At 35.7% G+C, this 17,308-nt stretch overlaps 1 protein-coding gene across 8 annotated transcripts in view; it reads left to right on the top strand.

Annotated features, from left to right (window-relative positions):
• Nucleotides 1–16,777, top strand: part of NEDD1 (NEDD1 gamma-tubulin ring complex targeting factor) — a 49,107-nt gene extending 32,330 nt beyond the window's left edge. For all 8 annotated transcript variants that reach the window (XM_082739244.1, XM_082739241.1, XM_082739245.1 and 5 more), the window contains 7 exons: nt 1,735–1,863; nt 4,180–4,224; nt 5,540–5,742; nt 6,631–6,784; nt 7,678–7,834; nt 14,560–14,626; nt 15,057–16,777. In XM_082739244.1, the coding sequence (XP_082595370.1) occupies nt 1,735–1,863; nt 4,180–4,224; nt 5,540–5,742; nt 6,631–6,784; nt 7,678–7,834; nt 14,560–14,626; nt 15,057–15,161 (860 nt within the window). In that variant the 3' untranslated portion in view covers nt 15,162–16,777. The remainder of the gene's footprint in view (nt 1–1,734; nt 1,864–4,179; nt 4,225–5,539; nt 5,743–6,630; nt 6,785–7,677; nt 7,835–14,559; nt 14,627–15,056) is intronic.
• Nucleotides 16,778–17,308: the final 531 nt, after the last annotated feature.

The raw sequence follows: 17,308 nt of genomic DNA, 5'->3' as shown, positions 1-17,308 counted from the left end.
TGTAAGAAAGTGGTCTATTTCATTCTTTTGCATGTTCTTATCCACTTTTGTTGAAGAAACTTTTTCCTACTGGATATTCTTTCCTGCTTTGTCAAAGATCAGCTGATCATATGGTTGTGGGTTCTGTTCCGGGTTTTCTGTTCCACTGATCTCTCTGTTTCTGTTTTTGTGCCAGCACCATACTCTCTTGATGAGTACAGCTTTTCTTAACTATAGAGAACAAACTGATAGTTACCAGAGGGGAGATAGTGGGGGAGAGAGGGTGAAACAGGTGATAGGGATAAAGGAGTGCACTTGTTGTGATGAGCACCTGGTGTTGCATGGAAATGTTGAATTACTATATTGTACCCCTGAAATTATTACATGGTATGTTAACCAACTGGAATTTAAATAAAAACTTAAAATAGAGAGCTTCTGCAGACTTATTGCTAATGCTCATTTTTGGTAGGAAAACACTCGTTTAAGAAGTAAAAAAATGTCTTTAGCGCTACTTCAAATGATACCAAACTTCTTTCTTAAAGTTCCAGAGGCTAAAGTTACATATTCATACATGTTTAAAGACCTAGAAGGAGAGAAAATTTCTCCTTTATAACAGTTTAACTCTTGATGTAAACACTTCAGTGACAATGATGTACAAATGTTTAGTAATATTTTAACATTTTATCAGCTGTAACTAGAAAAGTTTATTTTATTTGCCAGTTTGGACATTTTTGGATATGCTGGCTGTTCTTTGTTTTTATCCCAGCTTTTCACTTTTCATTTGGGACCAAGAAGGCAAATAAAGCGCTATTTTAAATGTAGTACAGGGGAGACCTAGGTGGTACAGTCAGTTGAGCATCTGACAGCTCAGGTTGTGATCTCAAGGTTGTGCATTCCTGAATTCAAGCTCCAGCCCAGTCGGGAGTCAGCTTAAGACACTCTCCCTCTCTTTCTGCCCCCCCGCATAAGCCTTTTAAAAAAATGTAACACAGTAACATGCTACCAATTAAAGTACCAGACTTTCATCACAGCTCTTAAATCAGTAGAACTCATTCTTCAACCCAAAAATGACCAAGAAGCTACTGAGCCCACAGAGTTCCTCTTACAAATGCCTTGCACCATATACTGGCAGGGAAAATAAACTGCTGCACACTTCTTCAGTGTTGTCTACTATGCTATTTATGACTTTAGTGTTCTGGTTTCTTTTGAAACTCTTAGAAAACTATCCTGAGGCTAGTAAAGTCATCTGAAGTCGATAATACTGAGAGCAGGGTTAAGCTTCCACAGTTAGTGAAGGAAGAGGCAGAAGAGAGAGAAAGGAGATCCATTTACTGCAGTTGTGGAAAGGAACTAACATTACTTGAATCTTGCTCTATGGTAGGCATCGTGCTCTATGCCTTACAGACTTTTTTAATCATTTGTAGATGCACATAAAAGGAGCCCGTTACAACAGAAGTTGGTTGTGTTCAGTATTTAAGAGGGTAGCAAAGTATATAAATCATTCTGGGAGAATTTCACCAAAATGGCTAAAATAAGGTGATATCACTTAAATAAGTAGGTTATTTGCTTTTGAGAAGCCCTTCGTTCCATGCAAATCATGGTTAACTGAGCTGTTGTTAACGTTTTCTTTTCCTGGTGCTCACAGATGTAATATTACCAATATATGCATAATACATTAATTTTTAGAATCTAGCTTCTGTGGTACATTTATTCAGATGTAGTAACAGTTATTTTTATATCTAATTTTCCTATAAGGTTTGCCTCGAAGCATAAACACTGATATTATATCTAAGGAAACGGACAGTGGGAAAAATCAGGATTTCTTCAGCTTTGATGATACCAGAAAAAGTAGTTTAGGTGACATGTTCTCACCTATCAGAGATGGTAAGTCTGTTCAGATCAGAGGATCATGTTCTTTTGCTGGCAGTCATTACATTTTTATTCTAGCTAAAAGATGTGGGTAATAGCTTCAGTCTGACTGTGTTCATGACAGTTGCTAATTTTCTCAGTCCCTGGGGTGGTATCTTTTCCTTTGCCCTGATATTTCAGATGTTACCATTCTGAAGTATATGCTTGTCATTTTCACATGGGAACTATGCAAATAGCTCTCAAGTTAGCATTTTAATTTCCACAGAACTTTCTTAAAGGAAGTTTTGCCTCCATAGGCAGTTTTTTCATTATATCTACTTCTAAATAAATCTTCTCAAAATCTTTGATATTTTTGATAGGCAAAAAAATATCTTTCTAACCTAAAAAATTTTAGATTATTAATATCTAATTGGTATATTTATTCATTGTTTTCATGGAGAAATATGGCTGGGTGATAGATTGCCTCATCTTTTACACTATGTGAAAATCACACACACACACACACACACACACACCCCATTGCTGGGAGATGTTGCTACTAAAAAGAAAATAAAAACTTAAAAACTTTACCATTTTGATAAATAGAAACATTATATATCATTGTTCATACTATATGAACTAGGCACATTGGTTGGCTGTGTTTTTTTGATACTGATACTCATACTGTTTCATTAATTGGGTAGTCTCACTGCTAATAGCAGTATTATTAACAATATGGGTAAATTTCTAGAGCATCATTTGGCAGGTTAAACATTCACACTCTTTGGCCTGTTAATTCTATTTCTATAAATTTACCTAATAACTTGTTTAGAGAATCTCACAAAGATTTGTATGTACTGTTTTTTTTTTTTTAATAATAGCAGAACACTGGAGCATATTTAAATGTCAACAGTAGCAGAATGTTTAAATTGTTACATCATGATCTTAAAAATTTCATTTTTTACTTCAAATTGTCTGTTTTTCCAAACTTTCTACAATTAATTTCATAATCAGAAAGAAAACGTACACATGTGATGGCACAGCATTATTTAGTGTATTCTGCCGTACCGTGGCCTGAAAATGACTACTCTAATTGCCAGGTCAGATTTTCCTATCTTCTACCTAATGAAAGAGGAAGGATTCCTTTCTTTCAGGATGAAGAGGGTCAGATACATAGTTAAAGAATAAAGAGAGGAAAGATGTGGGCAAAAGAGGGAAAGGTGGCTTGAGCTGGAGTTGAGAAAGGTTTTGAGGTTAGTAACCTTCTGGAAGCTTTGGCTTATGATAACCCCTGGGGTAACTTTTGAATTGAAGAATGTAGGGAAGGGATTTTTTTTAAAGGGTTTTGAGTTATAAATGAAATTCTCTTTAATGGTTTTTAAAAGAAATGAATAAAGGATAGAAATTCCTCTTTACTTTTTTAGAAATGTGGTTAGAATTTGAGCTATATGCCCTTCATTTATTAGCATTTCATAGTATTAATGAAAGAACATGTGTACTAAATACAGTACCGGTTTTCACTGTCAAGAGATTTATATTTTGATTTCAAGAATGTGACTCTCCTTAGGTAAAAGGCTGAATCTGCTTCAGTTTCATCTTTTAAATAATACTTCTGCTAGAAAACTAATAACTTCTTAAAGTGTATGCATGTTGTGTAGTTACTAGGTATATATACACACATGCAGGTAGATGGATGGGTGATACTCCTCGCACTATGATAATCGTGTATGGTAATTTATTGGCCATTTGACTTTTTTTATGATTTGTGCCCATTTTTCTATTAATTTGCTAAAATGGAGTTAGGCCATTTTTGGTTTTTAATTGCAAATGAAAAGTATTATACTATTGGAATGTTCTTATACATATTCTGCCATTAAAATGAATACTAATAAAATTTATTTTTTTAATATCATTGTGATGCTCCCAAACTATTTTGACATTGTTTCAATTGATCCTCAAAACAATCTTGTGAGATGGTCAGGACATTTTTCCCATTATATAGATGCAGAAGCTGAAGTTTAATTGTATTAAAAACTTGTTGTCTAAGGTCATAGAGCTATTAAGTGGTATAGATTAATTGGATTATAGATTTCTGGAGCCTACTGCAATGCCTTTCTAGTATACCTTGCTGTCTCATTAAATGACCCTATACCATAGAATTACTCTTCATATTTGTTGCTATCTATGCATGAAGTGAAAAGAATAAAAAGGGAAGTTTATAGAGTCCCAGCTGTTACTTCACTCAGATTTTCCTTCTTAAAAAAGAACTCTTTGGGGAATGAATAGGAAGCTTAAGTTGCTATGGCTTATTTTTCACAATTTTAAAAATTTGATTTTCTAATTTTATTATAGATGCTGTGGTTAACAAGGGAGGTGATGAATCCATAGGCAAAGATGGTAAGACCTGTTAAGTATTTTTATTAAAATGAAAAGGGATATTGTGTTATCTATTGATATGTAACAAATTACCCCAACATCTTTTTAAAAGATTTGTTTGTTTGAGAGAGAAAGAGGGAAAGAGACTCTCAAGCAGACTCCGCACTGAGCACAGAACTGGACACAGGGCTTGATCTTATGACTCTGAAATCATGATGACCTGAGCCAAAACCAAGGGTTAGATGCTTAATGGAATGTACCTCCCAGGTACCCCCAACATTTCAAAACTTAGAAGAACATTTATCATTTCATAACTGTGTGTTAAGAATCTGAGCATGGTTTAGCTGGGTGCCCTTGGCTTCAGGTCTCTCTTGATGCTTTAATCGGGATTTAACAAGACTGCAGTCATACTAAGGCTTGACTGGACGGGGATCTACTTCAAGCCATTCATGTGGCCCTTGGTAGAAGATACCAGTCCCTTGTCCTCTGGGCCTCTCTGCAGGGCAACTGACAACATGGCAGCTGGCTTCCCTCAGAGTTGGTGAACAAGATAGTCAGAGATGGCATCAGAATGGAAGCCACTGCATGTTTGTAACCTAATCTTGGAAGTGACATCCCACCACTTTTGCCGTATTCTCTTTGTTGGAAGCAAGTGACTAGGTCCTGCTCACATTCAAAGGGAGAGACTTACCCGAGGGCATGGGTCCATGATAGAAGGCAGGGATCATTCAGAGCCATCTTAGAGGCTGACTACCAAGATATATTACAGATATATACCAAATTTATGATTTTTCAGTTATCAAAAACTAATAATATTGACTAAAACATTCATTGGGCTTTGCAATTTTCTTTTTTTTTTTTTTTTTTAAGATTTTATTTATTTATCTGACAGAGAGAGAGATCACAAGCCGGCAGAGAGGCAGGCAGAGAGAGAGGGGTTGCGGACTCCCCACTGGGCAGAGAGCCCGACGTGGGGCTTGATCCCAGGACCCTGAGATCATTACCTGAGCCGAAGGCAGTGGCTTAACCCACTGAGCCACCCAGGCGCCCCAATTTTCAAAGTAGTTTTACATATAATATTACTTTTTAGTCTCACCTCTCAGGGAGATGGATATCATTATTCACATTTACTGATCAGGAAACAGAGTTTTGCAATTTTTGCCCAAGATTTTGTATACGTCAAGTAAGGGGTAGAGCTGACAAAGGAACCTGCCTTCTGAATCCAAATCACACATCTTTCTACCATATTAACTTGTCTGTCGTGTTAAGTGCTTTTTTTAAATATCCAAGATTAAGGAAAATCATATGCAAATAGTGTTTTTCTCCTCTTTTTCAGGCCTTGAGTTTCTACCACAATTGAATTCAGTCCTTCCTCCAAGAAAAAATCCAGTAGCTTCAAGCACTTCAGTATTACATTCTAGTCCTCTTAATGTCTTTATGGGATCTCCAGGGAAAGAAGAAAATGAAAATCATGATCTGACAGCTGAATCCAAGAAAATATATCTGGGAAAACAGGAACATAAGGACTCCCTCAAACAGGTATCTGCCTAAAAATGATACTGAGCTCAGTATGCGTTTGTCAGTAGCAGGCACATAATGAAGCTCATCACGAGGTAGAAAGCAGGCGGCTGCCAGGGAATATGTCCTAATTATCAACAGTGCTGTGCACTTACCAGGTAGAAAATATTCTTAAATCTTGATGTCACATGTTAAAAACTAAAGGATATTTTTGAAATCTGTCTTTGGAAATGTTGGAGGTAACAGCAGATGTAAACTTATGCTGTTTTTTCTAGGATAAAGATACTTGACTAGTTTATACCTGAACTTTTTAGAATTTATTTCCATTGCAGCAGAAATCACCAAGTTGGTGGTCAAGTCATTTACCCTAAGTCTTAGAGCTAATTGATGGTGCTAAGAAAGTAATGCATCCTCATTATCTTCTGCTATTAATACGGTATCCAAAATAGAAGTTAATTTGCTATATAAAGGCTTAAAGTGATCAGATATTGCCAACAAGGTCGAGTGTGTCACATTTTCATATTGATTTTTTTAGAATGATGTTGAAAAGATATTTAGGAAGTACAAAAATGTCTTCTGACATATTTTTCAAATAGTTTTGGCTAGTTACCACCTGAGAGTTTGGGGATTTTTTTATTTTATTTTTTTTGGCCTGTGATTACCATTTTCAGTGACACTCAATAGCAGCTGCTTATTAGTAAATGAGCTTTTCCTCATTGTGTTATCATTGAAATTACTTTTTGATTAGTAAAATTGATTTATTTTGCCACTAGTTCTAGCAATTTTTTTTCTTTCTATATCCCTTCTTATTCTTAAATTTTCTGATTCTAACTACTGGAAAAAAGAAAAGTAGGTACAAATTACATATATAAAACCAGAATTGATATATTGTTTATTTTAAATGTGAAGTTTGCAAAGTTGATTTCTGGTGCTGAAACTGGAAATCTGAATACCTCTCCATCATCTCACCAAACAAGAAGTCCTGAGAAGTTTGAAAAGCCAGAGAAAGAAATTGAAGCTCAGTTCATATACGAACCCCCCCTCATTGGATCCTCAACTCCAAGTAAGTACATAAAACTTCCTGATATTTGAAAGTGTTAAGTCGAAAACTTCCACAATTTAACTTGAAAAAGATAAATAAATAGAATAACCATAGACTAAGAAAATTAAGAGTTGAAACTTTACAATGCTTGTCTACTCTGACTCTTACTAGAGGACAATGAGATAAATGTGAATGGTTAAACTCAGTGACACTGATTTGGTATTCTTTTGGTGTGAATTTTATTTTCAATGCAATATGTAAGGGTCTTGATCTGATATGCACAGATAGGAATATAATGTAGGACCCTTTGAAAATGTGTCATTAACTACCTGAAATTGTTTTTTTTTCCCTCCTCCATACAGAAGTCCTATGTAGAGTTCATGCCACAGATCCTAAAAACTTGAGATCACATTTAATGGGATATTGGGTTCAGTTTTACAAGTTATATATAGAAAACAACTCTTTGTTTAGAAACAACTCCTTTATATAGATATTTATATTTCTCTGAATATATTGTATTAGTGTAAACTCTAGGGCTTTGCTTGTAATGGTACTGTACTCCTATATTCTTTCTGTTTATTTGTTATAGTCTTGGTTTATCTAGTTTGTAGGATGGCATGTCACATTCATCTTTTATAAGAAGAAATAGTTCCAAGATTCTTCAAGATTAATCCCTCTGTCATATGTTATTATATTAGACAGTTGGCAGTTTATGTATATAGATAAATGACTATTAGAAATAATGTCATAGAAAGTTTTTAAGATTTGTATTCCAGACAGTGAGTTTTTCCTAAATGTCACAGGAACCCTGTCCTTAACCAGTTTTTCGAGTCTCCTCATGCCAGATCTTATTTACAAATGTTTGATGTCTCTTAGTCTAAGCTGACTATTGTTTTCTCCGTTTTTAATTTTAGATCCAAAGATAGCATCCTCTGTCACTGCTGGAGTTGCCAGTTCACTATCAGAAAAAATAGCTGATACCATCGGAAATAATCGGCCAAATGCACCACTGACATCTGTTCAAATCCGTTTTATTCAGAACATGATACAGGAGACATTGGATGACTTTAGGTAGTAATTGAGAAATTGCTCTTTCTATCTAGACCAGTTTTTTATTGGGTGTGAAACTGGAACCATAAGTAATATTGGAGATGACTACTTTTGCCTAGGTTTTGAGGTCCATAAAAACAATAGAAAACATGATGAGTTATGTTGATCTTGCTGTATTGAATTTATTGAATACCAGCCAGGAAAACGCACATTTCCCGAGGGCAGTTATCAGATAACTTGGGAGGGCAGTCTAGCAGGAAGGCTACTGTCGTGATTTTTTTTTTTAATCATCAAAATTTGGACAGATTTTGGTAAAGGTCCAATGGTATTCTCACATGAAGTATTTGTAGATCACCTGTTAAGTATGCTATGCATAATAATGTAATAGAGAAATAATTTTTTAAAGGAATTCTGGATATTTTCAAACAGAATGCATCAGAATGTAATAGTGAATTAAAAGGGTTTTTTTTTGCCTGGGTCTATCCTTGTTTCCTCATTCTTTGAATTTAGAACACTGTAAGAATGTGTTTGACATTGTTGCTTCCTTTTACCTATCATCTCAATATATATTGGAAGCTATTTTCAATTATTAGAATCTTTTGTGGATGTTTTCTTCCCTTTCCGACCTGTAGTTACTTAATATTCTAGCTATGATTTAGAATATCCTGAGCAAGACTGCTGGAGAAGATGTACAAGTTTTTGTTGGTCCAGGTCTTATATATTTCTAAAGATTTCTTTAGAGAGAGAGCATGAATGGGAGGGGTAGAGGGAGAGAGAATCTCAAGCAGAGTCCCTGCTAAGTGGGGTTCAATTTCATGACCCTGAGATGAAGACCTGAACCGAGATCAAGAGTCAGACACTGACCAACTGTGCCACCAGGTGCCCCAGTGCATGTTTCTTTTTAATGTTAAAAGTGCTCTGAGGGGCACCTGGGTGGTGCAGTCGGTTGAGCATCTGTCTTCTGGTAGGTCATGATTCCAGGGTCCTGGGATCAAGCCCTCTCTCCCTGTGCCTGCCACTCCCCTTGCTTATGTACGTACTTTCTCTCTTTCTCAAATAAATAAATGAAATCTTTAAAAAAAAAAAAAAAAACTGATTTGGGGGCACCTGGGTGGTATAGTTGGTTGAGCACCCGACTCTTGATCTCAGCTCACAGTTCTTGATCTCAGAGTCATGAGTTCAAGCCCCACATTGGGCTGCATCCTGGAAGTGGAGCATACTTTAAAAAAAAAAAAAAAAGTGTTTTGAAATAAATATTTGTAAATGTTAGCAAATATATATTTTTTTAAGTTATCATTTTTGGTCACTTTTTACATTTATAACATGCCCAGTATATGTGCTGGTTACTAAGGATACAAATATGAATGATCTGTCCACAAAGGCCTTCTAGTTGAATTGGGGGAGGTACGATGTGTCCTGTTATGATGTATGTTTCTTTAATGTGGATTAGTTCTTTGTGATTGATAAATAGGACAGTGATGACAACATGATGAGGGAATTTTGTTAGTTCCTGTAACAGCTGGCAAGACAAAATATATGAACATAACTGAAGGCAGCAAACCACCTATAAGTACCCATTTCTTTCTCTTTCCTTCCTCTTCACCTGGTTTGGCTTTGTGCTCTGTGTTTGGAAGGACTTATTTGTGATTATTCCCCATCTTTGGGTATTTTATCCTTGCCTCCATCCTTCACACCCCCAATCCTTTCTTCACTTTTCTTACCCTTTTTATCAAGTGACCATCATGTTATAAAGGTAAAAATCATTGACTATTCACTATTTAACTATGCTCGTATTTTTTTACTAGGGTTTAATTGTTTTTTGTTAATGCTGTGGTTATGAAATTGCATACATTTTGAGTAGTCTGCCCTAATCCTTTTTCTTTAAGTCCTGTTATCTTCTTTCTTTGGTTTTCTTTTCTTTTCTTTTCTTTTTATTGTTTTAGTTTTATTATGGTGAGAACACTTACAATGAGATCTAGCCTCTTAATAAATTTTAACTGTACAATACAGTATTGCTAACCATAGGCACAGTGTTGTTGTACAGCAGATCTCTGCAAGTTATTCATTTTGTTTAACTGAAATTTTGTGTTTGTCACTTGGCAACTCCCTATTTCGTGTACTCCCCAGCCTGATACCTACGATTCTGTTCTTTGCTTCCATGAGTTTGACTGTTTTAGATATCTCACAAAAGTGGAATCATGCAGTACTTGTCCTTCCGTAACTGGCTTATTTCACTTAGCATAACGTCTTCCAGGTTCGTCCATGTGGTTGTAGTGCGAGATTTCCTTTTTTTTTTTTTTTTTTAAAGATTTTATTTATTTATTTGACAGATAGATCACAAGGAGGCAGAGAGAGAGAAGAGGAAGCAGTCCCCCTGCTAAGCAGAGAGCCCAATGTGGAGCTCGATCCCAGGACCCTGGGATCATGACTTGAGCCGAAGGCAGAGGCTTCAACCCACTGAGCCACCCAAGTGCCCTTCCTTTTTTATGACTAAATAATATTCCATCTCTCACACACACACACACACACACACACACACACACACACTGTTTTAAAAAATGTGGTCATGTTATTTTCAAGAATATGAAGTTTTTCAGGAATGTATATATGTGGCAAAACAGCAGAATTGTCTGGGGACAGCGGACTTCAATATAATATGAGTAAAGCAGTGGTGGAAAGGGAGAAAGCTCTTATGCTGGGCAGACTGAGAAAGATAGCACTGCTCTGCCTTTAGCTTTCAGCACACCTTGCATGCCTGCACCTGGGGAGGGGCAGTGAGTAGGGGCCTCTCAACTCTTCTGCCCCTCCAGTAACATTGGCAGCCTCTGCTTGGGACTCAGTGAGGACCCAGAATGGCTCAGAGGATTTCTATAAATTTGCCTGCTCTGACGTCAGCCTTCAGTAAGTCATGAAAAGCTATAGCTTACAGTGGAAGGACATAGGGATTGTTGAGGGCTCCATTAGCTATGGAGGCTGCCTTCTCCACGAGAGTCTGGAGTGCTTCAGAAGGGGTACTCTTAGTTGTCCTGTGCTCTCTCTTCACATGCCCTGTGCCTCTCTGCCTTAGGGTGTCTCTCAGTCCTCTTTCCCTGTCCCTAGTGATTTCCGTAAGCACTCAGTGAAGGCCTGTGGCAAATAGTTGGTGGGTGAATGGAGACTTTCTTTGTGGCTAGGGCTCCTTGGGTCCAGTACAACTTGGCCTTCAAAAATCTATAAAAATTTCAGTTAGTTCTCCTTACCTATCAACAGCAGCTGTGTCATCCCCCACCCCCGCCCACTTTCTACCCTCCCATCCCCCCTCCGCTCTGTTGAGGATGAAAACAATCTTGGGTCTCTTCTCCTACGAGGGACTCATCATTTTCTGAATTTTCATTCATTTAGGTTTCTTTGCACTCTCAAGTTAAATATACAAATGTATGATTTTGTAGGTTATCTGGCTTGTCCTCACTATTAGAGTTGGAGAGATTATATACTAAGCAGAAGTTTGTGGGTCTGTTTTTATTGTCTTTCAAGAAGATTTAAGTTTCTTCTGGCAAGCAGATCACTTTGTTCCTGTACTTGCTGGCTTTCAGGTTTTCTTATGGCTAGTTTATATCTAGCTAGAATAAAGATTCCTAGGGTTTATTTAGTTTCTGCCCTTCCTAGGATATCAGCTGAATGTGTGGAGTATTCACCAGACCTTTTTACCTCAGTGGGTCCTGAACTTTAACCTCCATTTCCCCAGCATCACAAGGCTGCCAGAATCTTTCTGGCATCTAGCTACAACTTCATGTTTAATTTTCTGCCATCTAACCCAGTACAGGCATTGCTTAGGAGTCAACAGATAATGCAAGGGGGAAATTGTACAGTTTTAGGTTTACTTTTCTCCAGGTACCTTCTTGGCACATTGAAGCTTTGGATGCTTTAGCTGTTCTAAACCGTAGCACTCCCCAACCTGGTGAGACTCTCTCAAGCTCCAGGCCACTTTCAGCCCAGCCTCTGTTCCCCACACTTGTCTAATCAGCACATCCCCCAGAGGGAAAAGCAGAGGTAAATGTGGGGCTTACCTAGTAGACTTCCCTTCTTTGAGACCATAGCCTCTCAAATCCTGACCACCTTAGTGGTTCTCTGATGCTTTGTTCGTTTTGTTTTATTTCTGTTTTTTCAGATTTATTTATTAGAGAGAGAAAGAGCATGAGTGGTGGTGAAAGGCAGAAGGAGAGGGAGAAGCAGACTCCTAATCAGTGGGGAGCTGACTTATGGCTCCATTCCAGGACCCTAAGATCGTGACCTGAGCTGAAGGCAGCCCCTTAACTAACTGAGCTACTCAGACACCCCCAGTTTGTTTAAGTACAGATTTTGTCATAATCGAAAGCAGAAGAGAATTTAAAAAAAAAAACAAAACAAAACAACAACAACAAAAAACCTCTTATAGTTGTAACAGAAAATGTACTTGGGAATAAATCTGACCAAAGATGGTAAAGATCTTTGTGGAAAAACACTTAAAAATTTATTGGAAAGCATTAACACTTAAATGGGAAGATATGAAGATGTCGGTTCTCTTAAATTGGTCTATAGATTGAGTGCAATTTCAATCAAATTCCAGCTGTGTTTTTTGGAAGATGGTGATAGGATAACCTCAAAATTTATGTGGAAGAAGAAAAGACCCAGGAATAACCAAGACACTCTATAGAGAAGAACTAAGTTGAAGCTGATTTATTTGTCAGATGGGTAAGCTTAATTATTAAGCTATAATATAAATGCTACAAAATAGTGTAGCATTAGCTACAGATTGACCAAAGGAATCCAATAGACCAGAGGAAAACCTGGGCATATATAGAAATGTGATAGATGATGGAGGAAAAGTATAGATCCCTATTCCCTGCTATTAAAAAAAATCAATTCTACCCAGCATAAAAGTTTAAAGGGTAAAATTTTAGGCATGATAGGAGAATTATGACTTCAAGGGGGAAGTTATCAAAACATAAGAGAATACACTACCTATAAAAATAGATTGGCAAATTTGATTATAATATTAGGTCAGTAATTAGAGAATGTTGACAAGGATTGCTCATCATAAGATATCATTAACAAAGTGAAAGGACAAAAATCTGTCTGTAGTACTCCAACAAAGGATCCAACAGAGAATCAGATGATGTAAAGAACTCTTAGAAATAAATAAGAAAAAAAGACAGTCAAGGGGTGCCTGGGGGGCTCAGTCACTTAAGTGTCTGCCTTCAGCTCAGGTCATGATCCCAGGATCCTGGGATCGGGTCCTGCATCAGGCTCCCTGCTCAGTGGGGAGTCTGCTTGTCCCTCTCTGCCTTCCCCTGCTTGTGCTCTCTCTCTCTCAAAGTCTTAAAAAAAAAGACATTCAATAGAAAAACAAGGTTAAAAAGCATGGACAGGCATTTCACAGAAGAGGAATCATCTACAAACATAAGGAAAGATGTTCAATCCTGTGGTTAATCAGAGAACTGAAAATGCAACAGGATACTATATCATACTCATTAGATGGGAAAGTGTGAGAAGTCTGGCAAGACCCAAGTCTTGGTGTGGTTACAGACCAAACAGCAGGTATTGTTACACTGATGATAAGCATGTCCACTGATACTACCACTTCAGCAAATAATTTTTGTATTATTTTGTAAAACTAAACAAGTATACATCTGGATCATACCTTAACTCAGCATATCTACTCTTGGATCTATCTTCTATAGTTATGGGCATATGTGGGTTGGGAAATATATATGTGATTGTTTATAACAATGTTGTAATAGTAAAATCTTGAAAACAATCTGTCAGTTGAAAGGAGAATTTGTACACCGATACAAATCAGTGACTTAAAGATATATAGAATATGAATGTTGAAAACAGGATATTGGGTTATTTTTTTAAGTGTACACTACTCAGTACTACATAGAATGTGGTATTTTTATAATGCTCAAAACCAAGCACAGCAGAAATAGATTGACTACAACTTCAATGTTAGACGGGGTTTGTTTTTTTTTTTAAAACATTTCTTTGCTTAAACAAAATTCAACAGAGTAGTGACTTCTTTCTTGGGCTTCTCCTAAGTGATGGAATCAGAGAGGAACACATAGGAAGCTTCTATGATTTTGGTAGTGTTCTAGCTCGTAAGTTGTGTGGTAGGTGACTGAATGATCCTTTTTATTTCCTAATTTTCATGTATTTTGTAGGCATGAATGAATTGCATTCTATAGTGTAACCTTTATTATAAGCACCCAAATAACTCTTTCCATTCTCCTAGAAGTTATTTTTTTAATAGCTAAAACATTGATAATAGTCAAAATGTTGTGACCTAGTAAATTATATTTATTTCATTGTAATATGAACCCGTGTCTTGTCTTAATGATAATTTCTGTATTAAGGGATGTGTAGTACGAGAGTTCTGGAGGTATGTGTACAGCCAGGGTTCATATACTAGCTCTACCATTTATTGGTTGTCTGATTGGATAAGTTTTAACTGCTCTGTGGCTCAGTTCCTTCATTGATAAAATGGGGTAATAATTGCACCTGATGGTAAAGATTAAATGAGTTCTACCATTCGAAGTACAAGAAACCGTGCCTACAACATAGTAAATAAATTCTAAGTGCATTGGTATTTTTATTATTATTGTTATTATTACTATTCTTATTACTAACATCCAATAATTTGAAACAATGGGAAGTTTAACAGTTTCTTGAATGGTCTAGAATTGGCAAAACCTTTATAATTCTAACAAGTATTTTATATTCTTCCCTAGAGAAGCATGCCATAGAGACATTGTGAATTTGCAAGTGGAGATGATTAAACAGTTTCACATGCAATTGGTAGGTATGACATATTTTATTTTAAATGAGTGTTGAATTGTGGATCTAAAAATAAAGAGTGATATATTTTTACTTTATTGTATCTAGTTGCTAGAATAAATAGAGTTTTAGAAATTCAGTAAGTAAAATAGTCACCCTTCTTTTTAACCTATAGTTAAGGCTACTTTTACACAGCTTTTATTTATTTGTTTATTTAAATAAGTAAGCTAAAAGCTTCCCATATGTGCAAATCTAAGCCTTCCAAATATATAACTTTCACCAGTGATCTTTCATTTATATTAACAAAGTAGTGAGGATGGTGAAGTAAAAGAAATCCCATTCAGCTAGTTAATTGGACATGACAGAAATGACAGCTGAAAGTATGTAAAACAGCTTGCCAAGTAAATGTGAAATACCAGTGATTCAAAAAGCATTTTTTTTTCTTTTCTAGAATGAAATGCACTCTTTGCTGGAAAGATATTCAGTGAATGAAGGTTTAGTGGCTGAAATTGAAAGACTACGAGAAGAAAACAAAAGACTGCGGGCCCACTTTTGAAATCTCAGTGAATACCTTAATGTTTTATAATTTGGGAAGCTTCTGGTGGCAGAACTGCTTGGAATCAGTATTGTTTTCATCGTCTCTGGGAAAAAAGTTTTTTTCAAGTAAAATGGTGATGGGATTTTATACCAACCACTATTTCACCTTCTCTGTCAAAGATATTTATATTTTTATATTAAAAACTGTACAACATGTCATCTGCCTAACAGGAAAGTCAACAGGATCTTTAATTTCTGAAAGCTTTAGCTATACACTAAGTGCCCTTTTCCGTAAGAAATGAAAATTGTGCGAAAAAAATAGGTTATGTATGTTTTTTAATCACCTTTTTTAGCAGATAATATTTTTTATTGACAATTGCCTTCCAAATTTTTTCGGATGTTTGAGGATTAAAGAGTTTGATACGCCTTCTATTTTTATGGTGAAAGCAATTTTTAAATGGCAGTTGGTGTTTCTAAGCAATTGACTAGTAAAACACAAGGTTGGTTAGTAATTATTTTGTTAACTTGATAAAGTCAAGTATGACTATTATTTATTACTTGTACATTTCATAAAGGAATTTTGGATTGCACAGATTATTATATATCTATTGCATTTATATGTTTTGTACTTCTCACAAATCTCTACTCCTGTTTGGTATTTTTTAGCTAATTTCACTTTACCTATGAAAACATTTAGAGGTTTATAAGACTTGACTAAAACTGCATATCTGCTGATTATCTTATGAATTAATAACATGCAAAGTTATTCTGTAAAGTTTTAATCAACATGATTCAACTTATAATCAGTGAAAATGTTATATTAGATGCTAAGTATTCAGTATTAGTCCCATTTTTTCCCTTCCAAATGAGAAGTGTGAATTATTTTGTTTTGTGGTTTATATCATTAACTTTCTCTAATTCTGTGTGTGCTGTGTGTAATGTTTTTATGTTACTGACCTTACTATGAAATTTAGAAAGGTTAACTGTCAAAAGAATTCACAGCTCTCTGGTACCCGCTATGATATACAGTCCTGGGGATACAAGATTAGGAGGGCTACTGGCTTCTTTACCTTCTTGTAGTCTCTTGTCCCAAAGATTTAAACTATATACCCTATATACAGCACTCCTACCCAGTTTGACTTCTGAGGTAAAAATATTTACTAAAATAAAAAGGAAATCTAGCTAGCTTACTAACTTTATGATTTTCCAAAGTGGTAGAAGTTTTAAGGATATATTTAATAAGTGTAAACATCCTAATAATTACTTCAGGAAATAAAAACAAATATTACTTTTTCCCAGTGTGGCTCAGAGAATATGTTTGTGTTGAAAACGTGTAAATGAGTGCTAAAGTTATCTTTTTTCCTGACAGATTATTGGAAGCATTATGATTTGTAACAAGTTGCCTTATATATCATTATCAAACAGGTTTAGAAAACATAAAAGTGTGTTCTGCCTACAGGCTGTATTTAAGTCCATTAATATTTCCTATTGCCTTTTTCCGTAAATGCGCATGATGTGTATTAAAAGAGGTAGGATAAATAAAACAATTTTAGTAATCGTATGCATATAGATGAAACATTTTGTCATGGAATTTAAAAGTTAAGTACAAAAAATAAAATGTTTATATGGTAAAAATGAGATGCCTGAATTGAACTTTTGCCTATGGCCAAAATGGAATAAGAGAGATTGGATTTACCTATTTGAAAGTCTAAAAATGCAAAATATGAGACAGTTTTCAAATATCAGGTATTAGGCAAAACAGGGCAGTGTCCCCTGAGAGAGGGAAACAAATGAGACCCAAGAAACCCAATGAACCTTTAAGTACAGGAAATAAAACTATACCAAAATACGTAATAATCAAATTCGTTAAAACTGGTTTCAGAGGAAAACTCTTAAAAGCAGCTAAATTTAAAAGACACAGAAGAACAAAGACAAGACTGTCAGAGACAGTGGAGTAGCATCTTTAAAGTACTGGAAGAAAAATACTGAACTTTGAATTCTGTATCCAGCGAAGATATCTTTCAAAAATGAAAATGAAGTAAAAACTTTTCAGACCTTGAAAGGCTGAAAGAATTTATCACAGGCAGACTTGCTGTATAGGAAATGTTAAAGAATACCTTTAGTTTGAAGGGAAATGTAACAGATAGAAATACATTTCTATAGAAA

The sequence above is a fragment of the Mustela nivalis genome, assembly GCF_964662115.1.
Source record: "Mustela nivalis genome assembly, chromosome: 7".
Classification (NCBI taxonomy): Eukaryota; Metazoa; Chordata; class Mammalia; order Carnivora; family Mustelidae; genus Mustela; species Mustela nivalis.
This window is presented reverse-complemented; position numbering and strand designations above follow the sequence as displayed.